Source organism: Panulirus ornatus, chromosome 58 (assembly GCF_036320965.1).
Source record: "Panulirus ornatus isolate Po-2019 chromosome 58, ASM3632096v1, whole genome shotgun sequence".
Lineage (NCBI taxonomy): Eukaryota > Metazoa > Arthropoda > Malacostraca > Decapoda > Palinuridae > Panulirus > Panulirus ornatus.
In genome coordinates, this window is record NC_092281.1 from 26,729,349 (window position 1) to 26,752,079 (window position 22,731).

Genomic DNA, 22,731 nt, shown 5'->3' on the forward strand with positions numbered 1-22,731 from the left:
TTGGGGATTAGAGGGTCTGGGAAGTGAGTCAGCTGTTGTTCACCAATGATACAGTATTAGTGGCTGATTCGAGTGAGAAATTGCAGAAGTTGGTGACTGAGTTTGGAATAGTGTGAAAGGAGAAAGTTGAGAGTAAATGTGAATTAGAGCAAGGTTATTAGGTTCAGTAGGGCAGAAGGAAAAGTTGACTGGGACATAAGTCTGAATGAAGAAAAATTGAAGAAAGTGAATTGTTTTAGATATCTGGGAATGGACTTAACAGCAAGTGGAACCACTGAAGCAGAAGTGAGTCACAGGATGGGGGAAGGGTTGAAGGTTCTGGGAGCAATGAAAGGTGTGTGGAGGGAGAGAGTGCTATCTCGAAGAGCAAAAATGGGTATGTTTGAGGGAATAATAGTTCGAACAATATCATTTGGGTGCAAGGCATGGACTATAGATAGGGTTGTACGGTGGAGGGTGGATGTGTTGGAAATGAAATGTCTGAGGACAATATGGGGTGTGAGGTGATTTGATTAAGTAATGAAAGGGTAAGAGAGATGTGTGGAAATAAAAAAAAGTGGCTGAGAGAGCAGAAGAGGTTATGTTGAAATGGTTGGGACACATGGAGAGAATGAGTGAGGAAATCCCAACACCAACACACAAATTCCATCTTTCCCGTGCCATTCTCGACTACACACAGGCCTACCCATTAAAGGAAAAGTGGTGTGTGCCTTGTGGTTAAGGGGGTTGTGTGGGGCTGATTGGACTGAGTAACAAGATGTGTGTTCAACTATTTTTCTAATGTTTTCATTTCTTGATAGCTCTTTCATAATGATTTGGTTGGTAATAGGATGCACTTTAAAGTTATCTGGGGAAAAATTAAAGTTCTTAGTATTAGCAATCATGGCAGATTCAGTGACATTATGGGAAGCATAATTACAAGAGGGGTACAATGTTATTGGGTTGTTAAGGTCTACAGGGCGATCGTTTTCATGACAAGTGTTTAGTGATGGCATTTTTGAGGTCGTCCCTACATAATGAAAGGCGGTGCCAATAGCACCTCTCAGTAACGGTTTTACTGGTCTGGCCAATGTATACATCTTTACAGGACTTACATTTTACGATGTGAACACTCCCAATTTTCAGATAATTTGGCATACTTTCAATAAAGGTCTTACTGATAGTGTTATTGTACTGAAAGGCGATGTTAAAAGAACTGTTTTTCAGTACCGTCTTACATTAGCTAAGACAGGAGAATTGGGCAACACCAGAAATTTAGACCTATCATCATTTCCTACTTTTTTGTTACTTTCTTTCTTTCAAACTATTCGCCATTTCCCGCATTAGCGAGGTAGCATTAAGAACAGAGGACTGGACCTTTAAGGGAATATCCTCACCTGGCCCCCTTCTCTGTTCCTTCTTTTGGAAAATTAAAAAAAATGAGAGGGGAGGATTTCCAGCCATCCGCTCCCTCCCCTTTTAGTCGCCTTCTATGACATGCAAGGAATACATGGGAAGTATTCTTTCTCCCCTATCCCCAGGGATAAATCCCTAATAATACTTTACATTATAATGTTATCAAATTTAGTTAAAATAAATCTCCTGCCTTCCCACAAAAGCCAAAAAGTTATGTATAAAACCAATAAGGATTCAGTCAATCCTTGTTTGTGAACACAAGGAAAAGTACAAAACATTTATTCATTCGCATGTTGTTGATATTTTGAAATGCAAATGCATCATATTCTTCTGACTTAAAGTTTGGAGCATGTCAGCCAGTCAAAGTCTTGAACTTTGCATTGAGCTCCAGGGTTGATCATCACATTAATAAGTGAAGGCTTGTTTTCTTCTTCAAGAGCCTGACTAACTGCCTCTTGCAGTTCAGGGACAGACTTACAGAAGAAACCAGTTTCACTGAACACTGAAGCCATGCATTCATAGTGTACAGTTGGCAGAAGTGATGTTGGTGGAGTTGCAATAGCAGCATCCATTCCATCTCTTATTTCATTGAACAATTCCTTGTCCAAACCACTGTAGATGCCATTATTGTTTACTATGATGACTATGATGGGTAGTTTGTAGCGGTAAATTGTTTCCATTTCCATACCACTAAAACCAAAAGCAGAATCTCCTTCAACACATATGATTCGCTTGCCTGGAGCATGGTCTTGTGCCCATAAGGCTGCTGCAATGGTATAACCAAAACCAACACCCATTGTACCAAAAGTACCTGCATCCAGTCTGTGGCGTGGAAATTTGAGCAAAATAATCCGTCCAATGTTCATGGTATTGGCTCCTTCACTGACAATAATACAATCATGTGGTAACAGCTGGTGCAGGTGATGAAGTACTGCATAGTAGTTCAAAGGTTCTGAAATGGCCTGGGCCATTTTAGTACTAATGCTTTTGTTGTCCTGCACTTTCTCTTGAGGTTGAGACCACCAAGGTGAGTGTGAGGTAACAAGAGTTCCTGGTACTGCTTCTTGGAGCTGGCCACAAACTGCCCTTAAGTCACCTAGCAAAACAACACTTCCATTCACACTGTTGTGGAACTCCTCGGAGCATAAATCCACATGTACAAACTTTACATCTGATGCATATCATGGAGGGTGACCAAAATGAAGAATCCAATTCAATCTTGCTCCAAGAAGCAGAATCACATCAGCCTCCAACAATGCTTTGGTGCGAGCAGGAGCCACACACAAAGGGTGATCATCGGGTACAACTCCTTTGCCCATTGGTGTAGGTAAGAAGGGTATACCAGTCTTTTCTAACAAATAATGGATCTGTTCTTCAGCACGGGCATAGGCAGCACCCTTCCCTACCACCACCAGAGGACGCTGAGCACCAAAAAGCAGTGCAGCTGCCTCCAAGATGGAGTCTGGTGATGCTAGAGATACTGGAGGTGGGGGACACTTGGGATGCTGAAAAATCAGTGACTCATCAACTCTCTCAGCTATGAGATTTCCAGGTAAATCTAGGTATGCAGCACTGGGTTGTCCATAAATTGTGCACTAATAGCTTTTGCCATGTGGTATGGTATAGTATCAATTCTTGGAGGTTGGGCTGAGTATTTGCAATAGATGCAACATAACTCAACCTGTGGACACTCCTGAAAGGCCCCTAGGCATTCTTGCTCTTGGTCACTGGAGCCACCAATCACCAACAATGGCCAGCAATTTGTCTGAGCATTTGCCAAACCACCAATTGTGTGGAGAAGTCCTGGACCTGACACAACCAAACACACCCCAGGCATTCCCGTCAAGTAACCTATAGCTTGGGCAGCATAGCATGCAGCTTGTTCATTACGCATCCCAATGTACTTAATACCTGCTTGCTGAGCTGCCACTGCTATTTCGAAAACAGGAATTCCCACTATTCCAAACATATATCTAACACCTTGCTGAACAAGAGCATCCACTAGAACATGAGCACCATCAGTTTCTTCCCCAGACATCCTACTTTTTTGTTCTGATTCTTTTCTATTGGTTGCCAGTTGAGTCATCAGAGTTCCTCTTGTCTTGGATGTCACCTTATCATCAGAGGCCCCACAACCATATTCATTAATCATACTTGATAGCCATTTCCTATGTCAGCGAGGTAGCACCCGGAAACAGGAGAAGAATGGCCCATCCACCCACATACACAAATATATATATACATAAATGCCCATACACACACACACACATACATATATGTACACATACACAGACATACACATATATACACATGTACATATTCATACTTGCTTGCCTTCATCCATTCCTGGCACTACCCTGTCCCACAGGAAACAGTATTGCTACCCTTGTTACTAGATGCATTAAATGTCTTCCTAGCTTTCCAGTAAGCCATATTCATAAACCACTTAGGATAACACAACTGCCTATAGATACATATCATATCGCTTTGATGATGCCTTTTACCACTAGTATTATGTGGGAGGGGCACTGTAGTTGGTTGAAGCCACCTAGGTGATGTGTGAGGTCACTGTGCACTGTAGTAGTGGAATTGGATCTAAAGCCATGCTGTGTCAGTGAAAGTGGGTGTTTTCTTTGATTATGTTCTGGATCAGTTTTTCACAATTTTTGGATACTGAGGATAGATGTGATATAGGGTGGCTTGGAGGATTTTACAACTAGTATTACTTACGTTGGCAAGTTTCTAGTTGTTAGGAATTTTGTGGTGTAAACAGGAGTGGTTGAAGATATCTGTAAATGCTTACAATACAAATGGACCAAAATGTCTCAAGTGAAAGTTTAATTCATTCTCAAGACCTGTGACAGGAATTTTCTATAAAGTTTCAGCTGTATTCCTTGAATCAGTGGGAGTGAAGTGAGGGTGGCTGATAATTTCTGGATGAATACTGTGTAGGTTTTTCATGACTTTCCTGCTTAGGTGTGAAGCTGACTTGAGAAAATGTTTGAGTATCATCCTATGAAAACATTTGTGTTTTCTTTGGAAGTGGAGATTTCAATGGAATGAGTCAGGAATGCTTCATGAGTGGGAGCTAGATGATGTGGTTAGAACTGATTGGTGTAGGTTTTGTGGTTCATTGCAGTGAGGAAGGAAAGCAAGTTTTCAATTTCTTTTGGTGATTAGATTCATAATGACAATATTTGGAGTTTGCATTTGTTCTTGCAAGTTCTTCTGATACTAAATGGTTCTGACACTATTTGTGCCTCCTTAGTTACATGAAAAGTTTGCAGGTTTACTCTTAGCACACCTATCTGTAAGTTTCTGACATCTAAAATCAGAAACAGTCCTGAAAGGACCCAATGGTCTGTTGCTGTTTGAATTCCTTTTGTATGAAGAATCCACTTCAGTTATCTGTAATCCCTTACCTATGTTCATACAGCTTTAAGCATACGGAGGGCAGGACTCCAAATCACTTATGAAAAGTTTTGCAGTTACAAGATGTAGCCAGTAGGGTAATGATTAGCAATTCTCAGTTCAGCAATACTGATGCCCATATTAGATGGATGTTTATAAGCAGATGATAGTCCAAAATAAATGTGAAAGGAAGCAACTGATAAGCTTTATATCAAATGATTCTCATGCCTCTTTAGTGTTTAAGTGAAGGAAAGATGAGAGATAAGGGATGAGGGAATACAAGTAGCTATAGGGGAGTTAATGTGCTTGTATGACACACTGATGTCTTGAGAAAAAGATTAACATTAATAAAGTAAACACTTAAACAGCAAGACTAACCCAATTGCAGGGTCAATTAACAGAGTCCTTTCCTTTCTCTGTCAAACCCCAATTAAAGAATCAATTACCAGAATCTTGCTGGGAATCAAGAATTTCCTAGATCAGCAAAACCCTAATCACAGAATCAATTACCAGAATCTTTGTGACAATTAAGATTTACTATTATCTGTGAAATCCCAATTAAAAAGTGAATGACCAAATGCTCATTTGAAATTGTTCATAGGCACCAATTGTCTTATACCATGATGTGTGGATGTCTGGAGGGCAAGATATAGATATGATAAAGTATTTTGACTTACAATCCTACTCTCCAGGTAAATTAACCTGATAAGGCTGTCAAATCTGTGTTCCAAGTTTTGCTGAATACTGGAAATATAACATACCTGGCTTTCTTTTGGATGACTTTCCAGTTACTTCATCTATTATATCTTTAAACTCTTTACTTGTTTCAGAAATTCCTAAGATCTTATTAATGCGACTCCGGTCAGGTGCAGGGAAGTGCTTCTCCACCAAGGTTTCCAATACACCTGTTAGATACAAAATCAAATCTTATTCAAAAGAAAATACATATCATCCTATACACAATGATATTAAGCTTTTTCCGTTCTAAAACACATGCTTGCCTTTCCTACTTTAGTGGCATAGAATCAGAAACACAACTGAATCTTCAAAGAAAAATCCTCATATATCTTCTTCTGGTCTTACTTTTATCAAGATAGTAATAATAATACTACCTTATCATAATGATTATCAGTTCACACATTTGTCACTATAATCCTCATGAAAGTAAAGAAAAAAAGAAAAAAGTTAAGTTAAAACTATAAGGTCTACCTAAATCCTCATTTGGCTCCTCATGGTCTGGTTTTCCAACCTTTGCACCGTCCTCTTGACCTTATACCACATTGTTATCCTCATGGTCTGGTTTTTCAACCCTTGCACCTTCCTCTTGACCTTATACCACACTGTAATACATTTCCCAGTCTTTTGCACACCTCCCCTCTAAGTATCACTAAACCACTTGTCTTCTCTTTCACTAGCAATTTCACTTTTTCATCTGACCACTCATTACTCTTTTTAATCTGCCTATTAACCACCTTTCAGATGCCAAATGCATCTCCCATGCAAGCCAGCACTGCTTCCCTAAATACCTTCCATTCCTTACCCACTCTCCCAGTTTCATTTACATTCACCTTTGGCCATTCTATACTCAATCTCTCCTAAAATTTCTTCAAAAAAGTCTCTTTTCCAAACTCACTCACTTTCACACTCCCTTTTCACCAATTAATGTTTCCCATTTTCCAAAAAATCTACGTACCATCAACCACACCTCCACAAGGTAGTGATCATACATCTCACAAGCTACCCCTCTAAGCACACTTACATTCAAAAGCCTCTCTTTTATATGCCAATCAATCAATACGTATTCCAATAATGCCCAATGACCATCTATTCAACTCACATATGTATACTTGCGTAACATCACTCTTTTTTAAACCAGGTATTACCACTCATCAGTCCTTTTTAAGCACATACCTCTATACGCTGTTCACCATTTCCATTCACTTTCCTGAATACCCCATGCCTCCCAGTTAAACCCTCAACTACTAAATCACTCACCTTCACATCTAAATCACACATCACAAATACCTGGTCTCTTGCATCAAAACTGCTGACACACTCATCTGCTTCTTATGACTAGGTGCATAAGCAATAAAAATCACACATCTCTTGTCATCCACTTTCATTCTATCCACATCAGTGTACAGCTCACTTCCTTGCATTTTCCCATACTCCTTCCTAAGCTCTTGTCCTCTTACCAACCCATGGTCTTGCTACTGTATCTTGTCCTCTTACCAACCCATGGTCTTGCTACTGTATCATCTTTTAAAAACTGAAATACAGGAAGGGAAGGGTTTCTAGCCCCTTCTGGTTGCCTTCCACGACACACAGGGAATACAGAGGCAAAATTCTTTCTCCCCTACCCAAAACACAAAAGCAGAAAAAATATTTGCATTAATGACTGTTTCACCTTTTGATGGCAATCATATATTTTTGGTAAACAGCCCTCTGTATTAGTAAGGATATTATGGTCAAACCAAAGATAATCAAAAAGATTTAGATTATATCTGAAACACAACAGAGGCTCTATAATTCATGCTTAAACAAGGTGTGGGCCAGTGAAAACCTTGAGTTTTGTAAACTGCAAAATATATCAACTTTTCTTTGCATGATCTTCAAATTCAACTAAATAAATTACAATTACTTACATTACAGCATGCACTTTGAAAATATTCCCATCAACACTTGGATGAGGAATCATGATACAACAGGATCTCATAAAAGGTGAAAAAAAAATCACCCACAAATCTATGTAAGCCTTGTTCCAGCCAGATTTTCAATGTAAATGTCTTAATGCGTGCATCTGGCAGCTCACCCAAGGATCAATTCAACCCTTACTTGCCCTCAGAAAGTTATAACAGGAGTGAAGGAATACTGTTCTCCTGATGTACTAAGAGGTCTAAGATCTACTCATTAAATGAGAGGACTTGGATTCAATTGTTAATTAGGGTGACAATGAAAGAGTCTGAAGATGACACATCAGTGGGTACTCAGGTCTACTATGCTGAGCTACCAAAACAACATAAAAGCTGAAAAGTAAAAAAAAAAAAAAAAAAAAGACTGGCCAAGCCCTCATATTGTCTGGCACCTAACCACTTAATCAGGAAGGGTTGCGATGGCTATCTAACACTAAGTTACCAAAAGGCTGAAATAATTGTCAATTTCTATTTTTTCATTTTCTAATCACGTAGAAGTTGGCTATTGAAAAAACATCTCATTCATTAAGATAAGACGACTGCGAGATATGAGTAATCATTAACGCTTATGTACTGACATGAAAGATGAGAGGCAAGTGTATTGTGAGCACATGAGTGAGCATCTCAGCAGTTTTGAAGCAAAAGATCAGGTATTACTGATAGGTGATTTAAATGCAAATGTAAGAAATGCACCAATACTATAATAAGAACAGCGAGCAGTTTGTGCTGTATCCTGAAAAAGGACTCGTGATTAAGAATACCTGGGTTACATGGTTAAGTAAGAAAGATTATAAGATGACATTATTAAATTATGTATGAAGTGAGTTTTTTTTTTTCTTTTGCTTTGTCGCTGTCTCCCACGTTTGCGAGGTAGCGCAAGGAAACAGACGAAAGAAATGGCCCAACCCACCCCCATACACATGTATATACATACGTCCACACATGCAAATATACATACCTACACAGCTTTCCATGGTTTACCCCAAACGCTTCACATGCCCTGATTCAATCCACTGACAGCACGTCAACCCCAGTATACCACATCGATCCAATTCACTCTATTCCTTGCATTCCTTTCACCCTCCTGCGTGTTCAGGCTCCAATCACTCAAAATCTTTTTCACTCCATCTTTCCACCTCCAATTTGGTCTCCCACTTCTCCTCGTTCCCTCCACCTCTGACACATATATCCCCTTGGTCAATCTTTCCTTACTCATTCTCACCATGTGACCAAACCATTTCAAAACACCCTCTTCTGCTCTCTCAACCACACTCTTTTTATTACCACACATCTCTCTTACCCTTATATTACTTACTCGATCAAACCACCTCACACCACATATTGTCCTCAAACATCTTATACATGCTGCCTTCATCCATTCCTGCCGCCACTCTGCCACACATGAAATGACACCCCACTCCCCCCACGTGCACGTAAGGTAACGCTAGGAAAAGATAACAAAGGCCACATTCATTCCAACTCAGTCTCTAGCTGTCATGTGTAATGCACCGAAACCACAGCTCCCTTTCCCCATCCAGGCCCAACAAAACTTTCCATGGTTTACCCCAGACGCTTCACATGCCCTGATTCAATCCAAAGACAGCGTGTCTACCCCAGTATACCACATCGTTCCAGTTCAATCTATTCCTTGCACGCCTTTCACCATCCTGTATGTTCAGGCCCCGATAGCTCAAAATCTTTTTCACTCCATTCTCCACCTCCAATTTGGTCTCCCAATTCTCATTCCCTTCACCTCTGACACACATATCCTCTTTGTCAATCTTTCCTCCTCAAGTGAGTTAATAATTCAATGAAATGGTAAGTCAAAAGTCAGGCAAGAAAAGAGATTAGAACATTACAAAAATAGAATTCAATGAATATAAGAGAGCTATAATACCCACCTTTTGCTGTTGAGACAAAGTCTGAGAGCTCCCCATCATCTTTTTCCAGTTGTTCTAATGTGCGTGCTTCACCAGTGGATTGTAACCCAATTACTACACACCTGTTTGTTTTCACTGCCTCACGAGCTAATCTCACAGCATGGTCCACCTGAAGTAAAATCAGTTATTAATTTCATACAAACCATAATGTGTAAATGCATATTCTTCTTCAAGCCTCTGCAAACACTGCACTAGAGCAGCCATCTGCTGGTGACTGGTTAAGAGTTAGGCACAAAAGGCAAAGAAGCAGAACTCAAGTTCACTAGTTATGGACTCTAGTGCTGTGGCCAACCCCTTGAGGGAGTTCCACCTGGAAACAGGTAACTAAGATATACATAGATAATTTTCTAAATTACTTCCTAACTCAGAAGTCTCTTCTATCTTTATGAAACTCCCACTGCATTCAAGAAGCTGGCCATATCCACCAGGGAAGACTCAAACAAAAGGTCATACAATTTAGCGATGCTGTGTGTGAATCTATGGTGGGAGAATGTGGAGCATCTGAGCAGTGAGTATTCACTTTCATTATTGGGGTCTTATTTCAAGGGCATGAAGGGTATGGCAATGTAATGAATCAGTGTTTGTATCAATGTAGGATGGGTGAGGTCCAGAGCACAGGCATGAAAGTATGACTCATGTTTGTCTGGGAGGTGTGGTCTTAGTTTAGTCTTAAGGGATGGTGTTTAAGATTAAGATGGAAAGGCAATTGATTTCCAAACAAGTGATGCCTCCTTGACATACATACAAATCAACAGTAAAACAAATGTCTTCACCAAAGTATTCAACCACTAAAATTGTCAGTTTAATACTACATATCTATTATTTTCTCCATATTTGCATTCGTGCATTACTGAGGTAGATCGAGGATTCTGACAAAGAAACACACATCTCCTCATACACTCATATACATCAATGCACATACACGTACATATACATATGTATATATACAATTTCTCATGCGTATGTCATTTTCCGCATTAGCAAATTAGGGCTAAGGACATAGGACTGAGCCTTAGAGGAAATAGCCTCCTTGGCCCCCTTCTCTGTTCCTTCTTTTGGAAAATTAAAAAGAGAGGGGAGGATTTCCCGCCCACACCTCCATCCTCTTTTACGACACGCAGGCAGTGATGGAAAGTATTCTTTCTCCCCTATCCCCAGAGACAACATACGTGTGTGCGTGTGTACATGCGTGCATACATACATACATACATACATATACACATTATCCCTGGGGATAGGGAAGAAAGAATACTTCTCACGTACTCCCTGCATGTCGTAGAAGGTGACTAAAAGGGGAGGGAGCAGGGTGCTGGAAATCCTCCCCTCTCCTTTTTTTCCCTCCACCTCTGACACATATATCCTCTTGGTCAATCTTTCCTCGCTCATTCTCTCCATGTAACCAAACCATTTCAAAACACCCTCTTCTGCTCTCTCAACCACGCTCTTTTTATTCCCACACATCTCTCTTACCCTTACGTTACTTACTCGATCAAATCACCTCACATCACACATCGTCCTCAAACATCTCATTTCCAGCACATCCATCCTCCTGCGCACAACTCTATCCATAGCCCACGCCTCGCAACCATACAACATTGTTGGAACCATAATTCCTTCAAACATACCCATTTTTGCTTTCCGAGATAATGTTCTCGACTTCCACACATTCTTCAAGGCTCCCAGGATTTTCGCCCCCTCCCCCACCCAATGATCCAATTCCGCTTCCATGGTTCCATCCGCTGCCAGATCCACTCCCAGATATCTAAAACACTTTACTTCCTCCAGTTTTTCTCCATTCAAACTTATCTCCCAATTGACTTGACCATCAAGCCTACTGTACCTAATAACCTTGCTCTTATTCACATTTACTCTTAACTTTCTTCTTTCACACACTTTACCAAACTCAGTAAAGATATATATATATATATATATATATATATATATATATATATATATATATATATATATATATATATATATATATATATATATATATATATATATATATATATATATATATATATATATATATATATATATATATATATATATATATATATTATCCCTGGGGATAGGGGAGAAAGAATACTTCCCACGTATTCCCTGCGTGTCGTAGAAGGCGACTAAAAGGGAAGGGAGCGGGTGGCTGGAAATCCTCCCCTCATTTTTTTTTTTTTTTTTTTTTTTTTCCCCCCCCCCCAAAAGAAGGAACAGAGAAGGGGGCCAAGTGAGGATAATCTCTCAAAGGCCCAGTCCTCTGTTCTTAACGCTACCTCGCTAATGCGGGAAATGGCGAATAGTATGAAAGAAAGAAAAGATATATATATATATATATATATATATATATATATATATATATATATATATATATATATATATATATATATATATATATATATATATATATATATATATTTTTTTTTTTTCATACTATTCGCCATTTCCCACATTTGCGAGGTAGCGTTAAGAACAGAGAACTGGGCCTTAGAGGGAAAATCCTCACCTGGCCCCCTTCTCTGTTCCTTCTTTTGGAAAATTAAAAAAAAACGAGAGGGGAGGATTTCCAGCCACCCACTCCCTCCCCTTTTAGTCGCCTTCTACGACACGCAGGGAATACGTGGGAAGTATTCTTTCTCCCCTATCCCCAGGGATAATATACATATATATATATATATATATATATATATATATATATATATATATATATATATATATATATATATATATATATATATATATTTTTCAGGAGAGGAACCTGGATGTTTTGGCTCTAAGTGAAACGAAGCTTAAGGGTAAAGGGGAACAGTGGTTTATGGATGTCTTGGGAGTAAAGTCAGGAGTTAGTTAGAGGACAAGAGCAAGGGAAGGAGTAGCACTCACTACTCCTGAAACAGGAGTGGTGGGAGTATATGATAAGGGTGTAAGAAAGTAAACTCTAGATTGATATGGGTAAAACTGAAAGTGGATGGAGAGAGATGGGTGATTATTGGCGCATATGCACCTGGGCATGAGAAGAAAGATCATGAGAGGTAAGTGTTTTGGGAGCAGCTGAATGAGTGTGTTAGTGGTTCTGATGCACGAGACCGAGTTATACTGATGGGTGATTTGAATGCAAAGGTGAGTAATGTGGCAGTTGAGGGAATAATTGGTATACATGGGGTGTTCAGTGTTGTAAATGGAAATGGTGAAGAGCTTGTAGATTTATGTGCTGAAAAAGGACTGGTGATTGGGAATACCTGTTTAAAAAGAGAAATTTATATAATTATATGTTATATGTTATATGTTAGGGAGGTAAATGCAAGAGTTTTAGAAAGAGGGGCAAGTATGAAGTCTGTTGGGGATGAGAGAGCTTGGGAAGTGAGTCAGTTGTTGTTCGCTGATGATACAGCGCTGGTGGCTGATTCATGTGAGAAACTGCAGAAGCTGGTGACTGAGTTTGGTAAAGTGTGTGGAAGAAGAAAGTTAAGAGTAAATGTGAATAAGAGCAAGGTTATTAGGTACAGTAGGGTTGAGGGTCAAGTCAATTGGGAGGTGAGTTTGAATGGAGAAAAACTGGAGGAAGTGAAGTGTTTTAGATATCTGGGAGTGGATCTGGCAGTGGATGGAACCATGGAAGCGGAAGTGGATCATAGGGTGGGGGAGGGGGCGAAAATTCTGGGGGCCTTGAAGAATGTGTGGAAGTCGAGAACATTATCTCGGAAAGCAAAAATGGGTATGTTTGAAGGAATAGTGGTTCCAACAATGTTGTATGGTTGCGAGGCGTGGGCTATGGATAGAGTTGTGCGCAGGAGGATGGATGTGCTGGAAATGAGATGTTTGAGGACAATGTGTAGTGTGAGGTGGTTTGATCGAGTGAGTAACGTAAGGGTAAGAGAGATGTGTGGAAATAAAAAGAGCGTGGTTGAGAGAGCAGAAGAGGGTGTTTTGAAGTGGTTTGGGCACATGGAGAGGATGAGTGAGGAAAGATTGACCAAGAGGATATATGTGTCGGAGGTGGAGGGAGCAAGGAGAAGAGGGAGACCAAATTGGAGGTGGAAAGATGGAGTGAAAAAGATTTTGTGTGATCAGGGCCTGAACATGCAGGAGGGTGAAAGAGGGCAAGGAATAGAGTGAATTGGAGCGATGTGGTATACCGGGGTTGACGTGCTGTCAGTGGATTGAATCAAGGCATGTGAAGCGTCTGGGGTAAACCATGGAAAGCTGTGTAGGTATGTATATTTGCGTGTGTGGACGTATGTATATACATGTGTATGGGGGGGGGGTTGGGCCATTTCTTTCGTCTGTTTCCTTGCGCTACCTCGCAAACGCGGGAGACAGCGACAAAGTATAAAAAAAAAAAAAAAAAAATATATATATATATAAGTAGGAGAGATGGCCAGAGAGTGTTACTGGATTACGTGTTAATTGATAGGCGCACGAGAAAGACTTTTGGACGTTAATGTGCTGAGAGGTGCAACTAGAGGGATGTCTGATCATTATCTTGTGGAGGTGAAGGTGAAGATTTGTAGAGGTTTCCAGAAAAGAAGAGAGAATGTGGGGTGAAGAGAGTGGTGAGAGCAAGTGAAATTGGGAAGGAGACTTGTGTGAGGAAGTACCAGGAGAGACTGAGTACAGAATGGAAAAAGGTGAGAACAAAGGAGGTAAGGGGAGTGGGGGAGGAATGGGATGTATTTAGGGAAGCAGTGATGGCATGCGCAAAAGATGCTTGTGGCATGAGAAACGTGGGAGGTGGGCAGATTAGAAAGTGTAGTGAGTGGTGGGATGAAGAGGTAAGATTATTAGTGAAAGAGAAGAGAGAGGCATTTGGGCAATTTTTGCAGCATTTGGGCAATTTTTGCAAGGAAATAATGCAAATTACAGGGAGATGTATAAAAGAAAGAGGCAGGAGGTAAAGGGAAAGGTGCAAGAGGTGAAAAAGAGGGCAAATGAGAGTTGGGGTGAGAGAGTATCATTAAATTTTAGGGAGAATAAAAAGATGTTTTGGAAGGAGGTAAATAAAGTGCGTAAGACAAGGGAACAAATGGGAACTTCAATGAAGGGGGTTAATGGGGAGGTGATAACAAGTAGTGGTGATGTGAGAAGGCGATGGAGTGAGTATTTTGAAGACTTGTTGAATGTGTTTGATGATAGAGTAACAGATATAGGGTGTTTTGGTCGAGGAGGTGTGCAAAGTGAGAGGGGTTAGGAAGAATGATTTGGTAAACAGAGAAGAGGTAGTAAAAGCTTTGCGGAAGATGAAAGCCAGCAAGGCAGCAGGTTTGGATGGTATTGCAGTGGAATTTATTAAAAAAGGGGATGACTGTATTGTTGACTGGTTGGTAAGGTTATTTAATGTATGTATGACTCATGGTGAGGTGCCTGAGGATTGGCAGAATGCGTGCATAGTGCCATTGTACAAAGGCAGAGGGGATAAGAGTGAGTGCTCAAATTACAGAGGTATAAGTTTGTTGAGTATTCCTGGTAAATTATATGGGAGGGTATTGATTGAGAGGGTGAAGGCATGTACAGAGCATCAGATTGGGGAAGAGCAGTGTGGTTTCAGAAGTGGTAGAGGATGTGTGGATCAGGTGTTTGCTTTGAAGAATGTATGTGAGAAATACTTAGAAAAGCAAATGGATTTGTATGTAGCATTTATGGATCTGGAGAAGGCATATGATAAGAGTTCATAGAGATGCTCTGTGGAAGGTATTAAGAATATATGGTGTGGGAGGCAAGTTGTTAGAAGCAGTGAGAAGTTTTTATCGAGGATGTAAGGCATGTGTACGTGTAGGAAGAGGGGAAGGTGATAGGTTTCCAGTAAATGTAGGTATGCGGCAGGGGTGTGTGATGTCTCCATGGTTGTTTAATTTGTTTATGGATGGGGTTGTTAGGGAGGTGAATGCAAGAGCTTTGGAAAGATGGCCAAGTATGCAGTCTGTTGTGGATGAGAGAGCTTGGGAAGTGAGTCAGTTGTTATTCGCTGATGATACAGCACTGATGGCTGATTCATGTGAGAAACTGCAGAAGCTTGTGATTGAGTTTGGAAAAGTGTGTGAAAGAAGAAAGTTGAGAGTAAATGTGAATAAGAGCAAGTTTATTAGGTACAGTAGGGTTGAGGGTCAAGTCAATTGGGAGTTAAGTATGAATGGAGAAAAACTGGAGGAAGTAAAATGTTTTAGATATCTGGGAGTGGATTTGGCAGCGGATGGAACCATGGAAGCAGAAGTGAATCATAGGGTGAGGGAGGGGGCAAAAATTCTGGGAGCCTTGAAGAATGTGTGGAAGTCGAGAACATTATCTTGGAAAGCAAAAATGGTTATGTTTAAAGGAATACTGGTTCCAAAAATGTTGATTGGTTGCGAGGTGTGGGCTATGGATAGAGTTGTGCACAGGAGGGTGGATGTGCTGGAAATGAGATGTTTGAGGTTAATATGTGGTGTGAGGTGGTTTGATCGAGTAAGTAATAATAGGGTAAGAGAGATGTGTGGTAACAAAAAAGTGTGGTTGACAGAGCAAAAGAGGGTGTTTTGAAATGGTTTGGTCACATGGAGAGAATGAGTGAGGAAAGATTGACCAAGAGGATATATGTGTCAAAGGTGCAGGGGACGAGGAAAAGTGGGAGACCAAATTGGATGTGGAAAGATGGAGTGAAAAAGATTTTGAGTGATCGGGGCCTGAACATGCAGGAGGTTGAAAGGCGTGCAAGGAATAGAGTGAACTGGAACGATGTGGCATACCGGGGTCAACGTGCTGTCAATGGATTGAAGCAGGGCATGTGAAGCGTCTGGGGTAAACCATGGAAAGTTCTGTGGGGCCTGGATGTGGAAAGGGAGCTGTGGTTTCGGTGCATTATTACATGACAGCTTGAGACTGAGTGTAAACGAATGTTTCCTTTGTTGTCTTTCCTAGCGCCACCTCACACACATGTGGGGGGAGGGGGTTGTTATTCCATGTGTGGTGAGGTGGCGATGGGAATGAATAAAGGCAGAGAGTATGAATTATGTACATTTGTATATATGTATATGTCTCTGTATGTATATATATATGTATACATTGAGAGGGGAGGATTTCCAGCCCCCTGCTCCCTCCCCTTTTAGTCGCCTTCTACGACACGCAGGGAATACATGGGAAGTATTCTTTCTCCCCAATCCCCAGGGAATATATATATATATATATATATATATATATATATATATATATATATATATAGGGTTGAGGGTCAAGTCAATTGGGAGGTGAGTTTGAATGGAGAAAAACTGGAGGAAGTGAAGTGTTTTAGATATCTGGGAGTGGATCTGGCAGCGGATGGAACCATGGAAGCGGAAGTGGATCATAGGGTGGGGGAGGGGGCGAAATTTCTGGGAGCCTTGAAGAATGTGTGGAAGTCGAGAACATTATCTCGGAAAGCAAAAATGGGTATGTTTGAAGGAATAGTGGTTCCAACAATGTTGTATGGTTGCGAGGCGTGGGCTATGGATAGAGTTGTGCGCAGGAGGATGGATGTGTTGGAAATGAGATGTTTGAGGACAATGTGTGGTGTGAGGTGGTTTGATCGAGTAAGTAACGTAAGGGTAAGAGAGATGTGTGGAAATAAAAAGAGCGTGGTTGAGAGAGCAGAAGAGGGTGTTTTGAAATGGTTTGGGCACATGGAGAGAATGAGTGAGGAAAGATTGACCAAGAGGATATATGTGTCGGAGGTGGAGGGAATGAGGAGAAGAGGGAGACCAAATTGGAGGTGGAAAGATGGAGTGAAAAAGATTTTGTGTGATCGGGGCCTGAACACGCAGGAGGGTGAAAGGAGGGCAAGGAATAGAGTGAATTGGAGCGATGTGGTATACCGGGTTTGACGTGCTGTCAGTGGATTGAATCAAGGCATGTGAAGCGTCTGGGGTAAACCATGGAAAGCTGTGTAGGTATGTATATTTGCGTGTGTGGACGTATGTATATACATGTGTATGGGGGTGGGTTGGGCCATTTCTTTCGTCTGTTTCCTTGCGCTACCTCGCAAACGCAGGAGACAGCGGCAAAAAAAAAAATATATAGGAGGTAAATAAAGTGCGTAAGACAAGGGAGCAAATGGGAACTTCAGTGAAGGGCGCAAATGGGGAGGTGATAACAAGTAGTGGTGATGTGAGAAGGAGATGGAGTAAGTATTTTGAAGGTTTGTTGAATGTGTTTGATGATAGAGTGGCAGATATAGGGTGTTTTGGTCGAGGTGGTGTGCAAAGTGAGAGGGTTAGGGAAAATGATTTGGTAAACAGAGAAGAGGTAGTGAAAGCTTTGCGGAAGATGAAAGCCGGCAAGGCAGCAGGTTTGGATGGTATTGCAGTGGAATTTATTAAAAAAGGGGGTGACTGTATTGTTGACTGGTTGGTAAGGTTATTTAATGTATGTATGACTCATGGTGAGGTGCCTGAGGATTGGCGGAATGCGTGCATAGTGCCATTGTACAAAGGCAAAGGGGATAAGAGTGAGTGCTCAAATTACAGAGGTATAAGTTTGTTGAGTATTCCTGGTAAATTATATGGGAGGGTATTGATTGAGAGGGTGAAGGCATGTACAGAGCATCAGATTGGGGAAGAGCAGTGTGGTTTCAGAAGTGGTAGAGGATGTGTGGATCAGGTGTTTGCTTTGAAGAATGTATGTGAGAAATACTTAGAAAAGCAAATGGATTTGTATGTAGCATTTATGGATCTGGAGAAGGCCTATGATACAGTTGATAGAGATGCTCTGTGGAAGGTATTAAGAATATATGGTGTGGGAGGCAAGTTGTTAGAAGCAGTGAAAAGTTTTTATCGAGGATGTAAGGCATGTGTACGTGTAGGAAGAGAGGAAAGTGATTGGTTCTCAGTGAATGTAGGTTTGCGGCAGGGGTGTGTGATGTCTCCATGGTTGTTTAATTTGTTTATGGATGGGGTTGTTAGGGAGGTAAATGCAAGAGTTTTGGAAAGAGGGGCAAGTATGAAGTCTGTTGGGGATGAGAGAGCTTGGGAAGTGAGTCAGTTGTTCTTCGCTGATGATACAGCACTGGTGGCTGATTCATGTGAGAAACTGCAGAAGCTGGTGACTGAGTTTGGTAAAGTGTGTGGAAGAAGAAAGTTAAGAGTAAATGTGAATAAGAGCAAGGTTATTAGGTACAGTAGGGTTGAGGGTCAAGTCAATTGGGAGGTGAGTTTGAATGGAGAAAAACTGGAGGAAGTGAAGTGTTTTAGATATCTGGGAGTGGATCTGGCAGCGGATGGAACCATGGAAGCGGGAGTGGATCATAGGGTGGGGGAGGGGGCGAAAATTCTGGGGGCCTTGAAGAATGTGTGGAAGTCGAGAACATTATCTCGGAAAGCAAAAATGGGTATGTTTGAAGGAATAGTGGTTCCAACAATGTTGTATGGTTGCGAGGCGTGGGCTATGGATAGAGTTGTGCGCAGGAGGATGGATGTGCTGGAAATGAGATGTTTGAGGACAATGTGTGGTGTGAGGTGGTTTGATTGAGTGAGTAACGTAAGGGTAAGAGAGATGTGTGGAAATAAAAAGAGCGTGGTTGAGAGAGCAGAAGAGGGTGTTTTGAAGTGGTTTGGGCACATGGAGAGGATGAGTGAGGTAAGATTGACCAAGAGGATATATGTGTCGGAGGTGGAGGGAGCAAGGAGAAGAGGGAGACCAAATTGGAGGTGGAAAGATGGAGTGAAAAAGATTTTGTGTGATCGGGGCCTGAACATGCAGGAGGGTGAAAGGAGGGCAAGGAATAGAGTGAATTGGAGCGATGTGGTATACCGGGGTTGACGTGCTGTCAGTGGATTGAATCAAGGCATGTGAAGCGTCTGGGGTAAGCTATGGAAAGCTGTGTAGGTATGTATATTTGCGTGTGTGGACGTATGTATATACATGTGTATTGGGGGGGTTGGCCCATTTCTTTCGTCTGTTTCCTTGCGCTACCTCGCAAGCGCGGGAGACAGCGACAAAGTATAAAAAAAAAAAAAAAAATATATATATATATATATATATTTTTTTTTTTTTTCTTTTTTTTTTCCAAAAGAAGGAACAGAGAATTGGGCCAGGTGAGGGTATTCCCTCAAAGGCCCAGTCCTCTGTTCTTAACGCTACCTCGCTAATGCGGGAAATGGCGAATAGTTTGAAAGAAAAGAATATATATATATATATATATATATATATATATATATATATATATATATATATATATATATATATATATATATATATACATACATATATATATATTTCCCATTTTAGAAAGTTAAAATACGAGGGGAGGATTTCTGCCCCCCCGCTCCCATCCCCTCTCATCGCCTTCTACGACACTTTCTAAAATGGGAAACAGAAGAAGGAGTCATGCGGGGAGTGCTCATCCTCCTCGTACGCTCAAATTGGGGTGTCTAAATGTGTGTGGATGTAACCAAGATGAGAAAAAAGGAGAGATAGGTAGTATGTTTGAGGAAAGGAACCTGGATGTTTTGGCTCTGAGTGAAACGAAGCTTAAGGGTAAAGGGGAAGAGTGGTTTGGGAATGTCTTGGGAGTAAACTCAGGGGTTAGTGAGAGGACAAGAGCAAGGGAAGGAGTAGCACTACTCCTGAAACAGGAATGGTGGGAGTATGTGATAGAGTGTAAGAAAGTAAATTCTAGATTAATATGAGTAAAACTGAAAGTTGATGGAGAGAGATTGGTGATTATTGGTGCATATGCACCTGGGCATGAGAAGAAAGATCATGAGAGGCAAGTGTTTTGGAAGCAGCTGAATGAGTGGGTTAGTGGTTTTGATGCACAAGACCGGGTTATAGTGATGGATGATTTGAATGCAAAGGTGAGTAATGTGGCAGTTGAGGGAATAATTGGTATACATGGGGTGTTCAGTGTTGTAAATGGAAATGGTGAAGAGCTTGTAGATTTATGTGCTGAAAAAGGACTGGTGATTGGGAATACCTGGTTTAAAAAGCAAGATATACATAGGTATATGTATGTAAGTAGGAGAGATGGCCAGAGAGCATTATTGGATTACGTGCAAATTGACAGGCGCGTGAGAGTAACTTTTGGATGTTAATGTTCTGAGAGGTGCAACTGGAGGGATGTCTGATCATTATCTTGTGGAGGCGAAGGTGAAGATTTGTATGGGTTTTCAGAAAAGGAAAGTGAATGTTGGGGTGAAGAGAGTGGTGAGAGTAAGTGAGCTTGGGAAGGAGACTTGTGTGAGGAAGTACCAGGAGAGACTTAGTACAGAATGGAAAAAGGTGAGAACAAAGGAGGTAAGGGGAGTGGGGGAGGAATGTATTTAGGGATGTATTTAAGGAAGCAGTGATGGCTTGCGCAAAAGATGCTTGTGGCATGAGAAGCTTGGGAGGTGGGGTGATTAGAGAGGGTAGTAAGTGGTGGGATGAAGAAGTAAGATTATTAGTGAAAGAGAAGAGAGAGGCATTTGGACGATTTTTGCAGGAAAAAATGCAAATGAGTGGGAGATGTATAAAAGAAATAGACAGCAGGTCAAGAGAAAGGTGCAAGAGGTAAAAAAGAGGGCAAATGAGAGTTGGGGTGAGAGAGTATCATTAAATTTTAGGGAGAATAAAAAGATGCTCTGGAAGGAGGTAAATAAAGTGCGTAAAAAAAGGGAACAAAAGGGAACTTCAGTGAAGGGGGCTAATGGGGAGGTGATAACAAGAAGTGGTGATGTGAGAAGGAGATGGAGTGAGTACTTTGAAGTTTTGTTGAATGTGTTTGATGATAGAGTGGCAGATATAGGGTGTTTTGGTCGAGGTGGTGTGCAAAGTGAGAGGGTTAGGGAAAATGATTTGGTAAACAGAGAAGAGGTTGTAAAAGCTTTGCGGAAGATGAAAGCCGGAAAGGCAGTGGGTTTGGATGGTATTGCAGTGGAATTTATCAAAAAAGGGGGTAACTGTATTGTTAACTGGTTGGTAAGGTTATTTAATGTATGTATGATTCATGGTGAGGTGCCTGAGGATTGGCGGAATGCATGCATAGTGCCCTTGTACAAGGGCAAAGTAGATATGAGTGAGTGCTCAAATTACAGAGGTATAAGTTTGTTGAGTATTCCCGGGAAATTATATGGGAGGGTATTAGTTGAAATGGTGAAGGCATGTACATAACATCAGATTGGGGAAAAGCAGTGTGGTTTCAGAAGTGGTAGAGAATGTGTGGATCAGGTGTTTGCTTTGAAGAATGTATGTGAGAAATACTTAGAAAAGCAAATGGATTTGTATGTAGCATTTATGGATCTGGAAAAGGCATATGATAGAGTTGATAGAGATGCTCTGTGGAAGGTACTAAGAATATATGGTGTGGGATTCAAGTTGTTAGAAGCAGTGGAAAGTTTTTATCGAGGATGTAAGGCATGTGTACGTGTAGGAAGAGAGGAAAGTGATTGGTTCTCAGTGAATGTAGGTTTGTGGCAGGGGTGTGTGATGTCTCCATGGTTGTTTAATTCATTTATGGATGGGGTTGTCAGGGAGGTGAATGCAAGAGTTTTGGAAAGAGGGGCAAGTATGAAGTCTGTTGGGGATGAGATAGCTTGGGAAGTGAGTCAGCTGTTGTTCGCTGATGATACAGCACTGGTGGCTGATTCATGTGAGAAACTGCAGAAGCTGGTGACTGAGTTTGGTAAAGTGTGTGAAAGAAGAAAGTTAAGAGTAAATGTGAATAAGAGCAAGCTTATTAGGTACAGTAGGGTTGAGGGTCAAGTCAATTGGGAGGTAAGTCTGAATGGAGAAAAACTGGAGGAAGTAAAGTGTCTTAGATATCTGGGAGTGTATCTGGCAGCGGATGGAACCATGGAAGAGGAAGTGAATCATAGGGTGGGGGAGGGGTCGAAAATCCTGGGAGCCTTGAAGAATGTGTGGAAGTCGAGAACATTATCTCCGAAAGCAAAAATGGGTATGTTTGAAGGAATAGTGGTTCCAACAATGTTGTATGGTTGCGAGGTGTGGGCTATGGATAGAGTTGTTCGCAGGAGGGTGGATGTGCTGGAAATGAGATGTTTGAGAACAATATGTGGTGTGAGGTGGTTTGATCGAGTAAGTAATGTAAGGGTAAGAGAGATGTGTGGAAATAAAAATTGTGTGGTTGAGAGAGCAGAAGAGGATGTTTTGAAATGGTTTGGTCACATGGAGAGAATGAGTGAGGAAAGATTGACCAAGAGGATATATGTGTTGGAGGTGGAGGGAACGAGGAGAAGTGGGAGACCAAATTGGAGGTGGAAAGATGGAGTGAGAAAGATTTTGAGTGATCGGGGCCTGAGCATGCAGGAGGGTGAAAGGTGGGCAAGGAATAGAGTGAAGTGGATGGATGTGGT

General features: G+C 41.1%; 1 protein-coding gene and 1 pseudogene across 2 annotated transcripts in view; both read right to left on the reverse strand.

The window, feature by feature from the left end:
- sno (strawberry notch) overlaps nt 1-22,731 on the reverse strand; it is a 468,152-nt gene that overhangs the window by 178,773 nt on the left and 266,648 nt on the right. For both annotated transcript variants that reach the window (XM_071695604.1, XM_071695603.1), the window contains 2 exons: nt 9,401-9,548; nt 5,568-5,711 (listed from right to left, as the gene is read on the reverse strand). In XM_071695604.1, coding sequence (XP_071551705.1) covers nt 5,568-5,711; nt 9,401-9,548 — 292 coding nt within the window. The remainder of the gene's footprint in view (nt 1-5,567; nt 5,712-9,400; nt 9,549-22,731) is intronic.
- LOC139766686 (2-hydroxyacyl-CoA lyase 1 pseudogene) lies at nt 1,611-3,614 on the reverse strand (annotated as a pseudogene).